The following is a 4,703-nucleotide window of genomic DNA, read 5'->3' on the forward strand; positions in this document are numbered from 1 at the left end:
CACACCAAATAATAAGTAACCTTATCTCTCAAGCACTGTTTTACCATCATTTCATACTTTACAATAAATAACCTTATCTCTTGAGCACTGTTTTAACTGTATTTCACACCTAATAGTAATTAAGATTATTTAATGTGATTCCTGAAATGATTATTGTCTTATTATTTCAGTAATTTTTTCAAGTTAATTTTGCATAAACTTGAAGGATCAACACCAGATACTTGTATAAAAAAACACCAATATGTGTATGTGAGTTAGAACAGAAAGCAATTGGTCAACTGTTCATTTCTACATAAGATACACATTAAACCTAAAACTTAACAAGTAACAAAGTATTCAAAGACATTTTTAACCATACAAAAAGTTTTGCATGCAATTCTCATAAAATTTATAAGTGTCACTTATATGTATGGGTTTGTAAAACTTATGAATTTTCCTACAGTAACATCATTAGATGTGTACATGTGGTAACTTTAATTTTTATAGTTTTAATCAAAGAAATCATAGGCTTCAGCCTCAATTTCTAGCTCTGGAGTTATTAAATGGACCAACTAGCCTTGGTAATGCATTAATTTAGCTAGTGTGGTTTGTTAAGCTAAATTAATATTATTTTCTGACTTTAGCAAAAATTTTTCTTATATTTAAAACATGTTCCATGATATCTCCACATTTTCAAGGAAACTGAAAGAACTAATAAAAGAGCATTAGATTTTACACATATGACTTTGTTGCTTCTGTCCACTAATGAAATGAATAGTGAAAATCTGAAATACCTGACTAATGAGATAAATGCTGAATTTTAACATGAAGAGAGATTTAGTTTTTTGAATATTTGTTCAAGTTTTCAATATGTATCAAAAAATATTTTTTAATTCTTTAAACCCATAATTTTTTGCATGTTTTGCCAGAATTAATTTCATGATTTCCTAATAATTGTCACCATACCTTATAACAGGCCTTGACAAATTCCAGGCGCTAAGTCGCCATTGCAACTAAACATTTCATCTTGGTACCCAGTATTTTCTCCAAATTCATTGAACAGTTCTGGTCTCTTAGAACTCAGGAACTATTTTTGCATTCTTTGAGCCCAAAGTCGAACTTCGTTTCTAAGATTTTAATGATGGATTCAGCATTTCATGTTTTTTCAACAATGAAGTGCTGTGGTTGCATAACACATTACTAATTCCATGTCATTTTATTTTTCTTCTTTCTCTCAGTTCAACCAAATGGTGCATATGTTTAGACTAAGATGAGGCCAAAGGTAGTTAATTCAGGCAATACTATCAAGTGGTTGTTGATATCATTTGATCATTAACATGCACTCTTTGCTATGAAAGTAAATAAATATAGCCCCACTTCCCGTACAAACAGTATTGAAGTTAGTGACACCAAAAAGCCATTGCTTATCACTGTACAATGTTGTAGTTATGAGTATATTAGACCTATTCTGAAACAACCTGCCAGGCCTATCAATATCGCAGTGATTATTTTTATTTTACTTTCATTCATTGCAAGAATCCACCTAAGTTAAAGTTATTTAGTTTACTGTTTTAATAATTGCATATATTGAAGTTTATCTTTAATATATGTTATATAGTAAAGTTTAATAATGAACCCTTTGTTTTTTATTGTAAAAATGTATGTTTCATACCATAACCACACAACCGACTCAAAGTATATTCCATAATTTTTTTGTGTTGAACCCGGCTCTTAGATCTGAAAATATTTGTTTATGCCTGCCTTATAAAACGTCAATTTCCCTAATTTTGGATAATAACATGGCTTGGATTAGTTTTCAGCCAAACAAAAGACATAAATGTTTCAGATGCTGTCACTGTTCGAAGAATAAATCGAGATTTTTGGCCAGACGCTGCAGTGTACCCGATGATGACAAAACCTTGTCGAAACATTGTACATTTGCTGTTATGTTAAACTTATATTAAAGTTTTTCTTCATTACCCATTCAAGCCATCTCCAACCATTATTAGTCTCAAAGTGGGTTCCTCGTCATCAAATGAGTTACTCAGTTGTGCACTTATGGGTTGATTCTACAAAAAGTTATTAGCTTTCCACTACTTGGTAGTGTCCTTAGAAGTATACAGTTATGTGACCAGGAACATAAAGCAAATAGAATCTTCAATGACAATCAATACAACAGGAGCAATTATCCAAAGACTTCTTAGACTGTCCAGTAACAGTCAATACACAACAGTAACAGGTTTTTTCAATTCTTCTAGAAGACAGCATTAGAATACTCTTCCACCTCTATTCAAAGTCAGGTTAACAAGTATCACCTGAACTTACACTTTTTTCTTTAAACTTATCCCCTACAATCTTTAAAGCTGGGGTATCAGTGATTTATGGATCCCACTGCTGCCAACAAATGTAACAAAGTTCTTCCAAGTCATTTTCTTTTTTCTTATTCAAGGTATTTTTTGTTTTGTTTCTGCACTGTGTTCTTGTACAAGTGATTACTTCCAACAGTAGTATAAACTCAAGCAGAACAAGGATAAAATCCATTTATTTAGAAATCACACAGTATGTACAAGCAGACGAGAATGGGTCAAACTACAACTGACCATCAAGTTTCAGTCCTTATATATGATCTAGTAGGATTCTGCCCCCTAGATCTTGTGATATATATATATATATACACTGTTCAAGTTAAATTTCACCATTATGAGTCAGAGCTTGTGCTTTAATTAATTTAAAAGTATATAACTAATGAGATTGAATCTTCCATCATTATTTGAAGTAAAATAAGGAGTTGTGTGTCTGTGACTTCTATTCCTATGGATACATTGGTTTCTTCTATGGAAGTGTTTCTTTAACCATTATATAACACATGAAGTATGTAAAAATTAACTGCTTTTACATTATGACCAGATTACACTGAGTCATTAAATCAAGCAACCTTACGGGTGTGGTTTACATGGTGAGGTTTCGCTGATGTAACTGTAAACTACTTTATGTGAATTAATAGTTTTACCCATAGGAACATTTACTGTTTAGTGGCTTTGTACTTATTTTGTGATGATGTTAGGCAGTGAAGCCAGTCATAGAGACATTAACTCTCACAAAGGTATTGGTGATAATAGAGTGTCAGTTTATCAAAAGCTGAGCAGGATTTATAAGAGGTTGTAGTCTTTTTCAGAGCAGCTAGTTTTTATCAAAATACTTCCAAATATATCTTGAGTTTGTTCCACTTAAAATTCTCTACACACGTTTTTTAGGTCCAGCATGTGCCTGAAGTAAGACAGACCTTACCAGTGGTGGTGTTTAGTAAAAGTAGATTATACAAGACTACTACACTTTAGCTTTGCATCCATGCTTGCTGTGTTTCCATTGAGGTGGAAAATTAATGAGGAACACTTCAGTTCTGTATGATGTAAGCTGTATTTTAAGTATGCAAAATAAAATATGTATTATAAACTTGATTTTCTTGTCTTTGAAGTTTTTAAGGTGAACATTTCATAAGAGTAACAGTAAGTTACCTGACATCATATATTAAAACAGTATTATAATAACTTTATATTGGTATGAGGATTTTCTGTTTTTGAATAAATCAGAGTAAACAAATATACCATTAGAGAGTTAATACATATGTCTCTGCAGTATAGCTGACATTCTACATTTATTAGAAGGATAAATATCCACAAATGTTTGAACCATGCTCAGATCATCTCTCACTCAAATGTTGTGTAGCTGTAGAAAAAATAATTATACAGAACCTTGAATACCACATTTAATTTGCCTTTCACTCTCAGGACCCAAGTAATTTGAACATGTAATTAAACTTTTGGAACTGTTAATAATATTTTGAATCTCATCAACCTGAACCACATTGGTGAAAGTAGCAAAAACAATGACATTTATAGTTTTGTAGCAGTTGAAAACTGATAGATTTTAAACTGTATAATTGAAATAATGAATGTATTTGTATTAGTAAATTTTAATGTCAATTAACTTTAATGTCATCTGGTGTTAGGTTAAGGTAAGAAATTTTAGAGAATTGGAAAACTTGGAATTGAAATGTATTCAAAGTGCAGTAAGATCTTGTTCCAAACTCCAGATAAGTTAAATCAATCAATATTTCTTGTATTTCCAGCAGAAAAGGTGGTAAGAATATTTACTTTTATAACACCGCAAGTTGTCAATAAATATTTGTGAGTATTTTGTATAAGTTGTATTGGTTTCTTCCTTTACATTTGAGCTGAACCACAGCAGAACCTAAACTTTTCACAGTACTTAACATTTACCTGTTGGTCAAATACCTCTTGGAAAAACCACAGCTTCAGGCAAAACTTGAAATTCCAGACTTGTGTCTCCATAATAGATACAAGTTAAATGATCAACACTTCTGGGCCTAATCATTGGTCAGTCACTCCAGTATGTAAAAGTATGATGATGGAGAAATGCCCTAGAATTCCTTAACATACACCTTAGCAAGCAAGAATTAGGTCATCAAGAAATTAATGGAACACTCTCACTAACCACCCCCGAAAAAACCTACATCACATATAATAGCAAAACGAATTGCCGAAACATCACGTTAGTGTAGCCTATATAATGTTTAAATTTAGTATACTCTTATTCTGATAGCACACGATGAGACACACATTCGGCATGTAATGCTGTTTGAATACAAGAAGGGAAACAATGCCTCTATAGCCACAAAGAATATCAAAGAAGTTTATGGAAAT

The 4,703-nt window shown here is 31.7% G+C and overlaps 1 protein-coding gene across 2 annotated transcripts in view; it reads left to right on the forward strand.

The window, feature by feature from the left end:
• The window catches only part of LOC106473420 (eukaryotic translation elongation factor 1 epsilon-1-like), a 42,388-nt gene extending 38,951 nt beyond the window's left edge, over window positions 1–3,437 (forward strand). For both annotated transcript variants that reach the window (XR_002613710.1, XM_013934101.2), the window contains one exon: window positions 3,234–3,437. Coding sequence is in view for 1 of the 2 variants with exons in the window: in XM_013934101.2 (XP_013789555.1) it covers window positions 3,234–3,317 (84 nt within the window). In the remaining variant the exon portion in view is untranslated. The remainder of the gene's footprint in view (window positions 1–3,233) is intronic.
• The last annotated feature ends 1,266 nt before the right edge of the window (window positions 3,438–4,703 follow it).

This window comes from Limulus polyphemus, unplaced genomic scaffold, assembly GCF_000517525.1.
Source record: "Limulus polyphemus unplaced genomic scaffold, Limulus_polyphemus-2.1.2 Scaffold6159, whole genome shotgun sequence".
Taxonomy (NCBI): domain Eukaryota; kingdom Metazoa; phylum Arthropoda; class Merostomata; order Xiphosura; family Limulidae; genus Limulus; species Limulus polyphemus.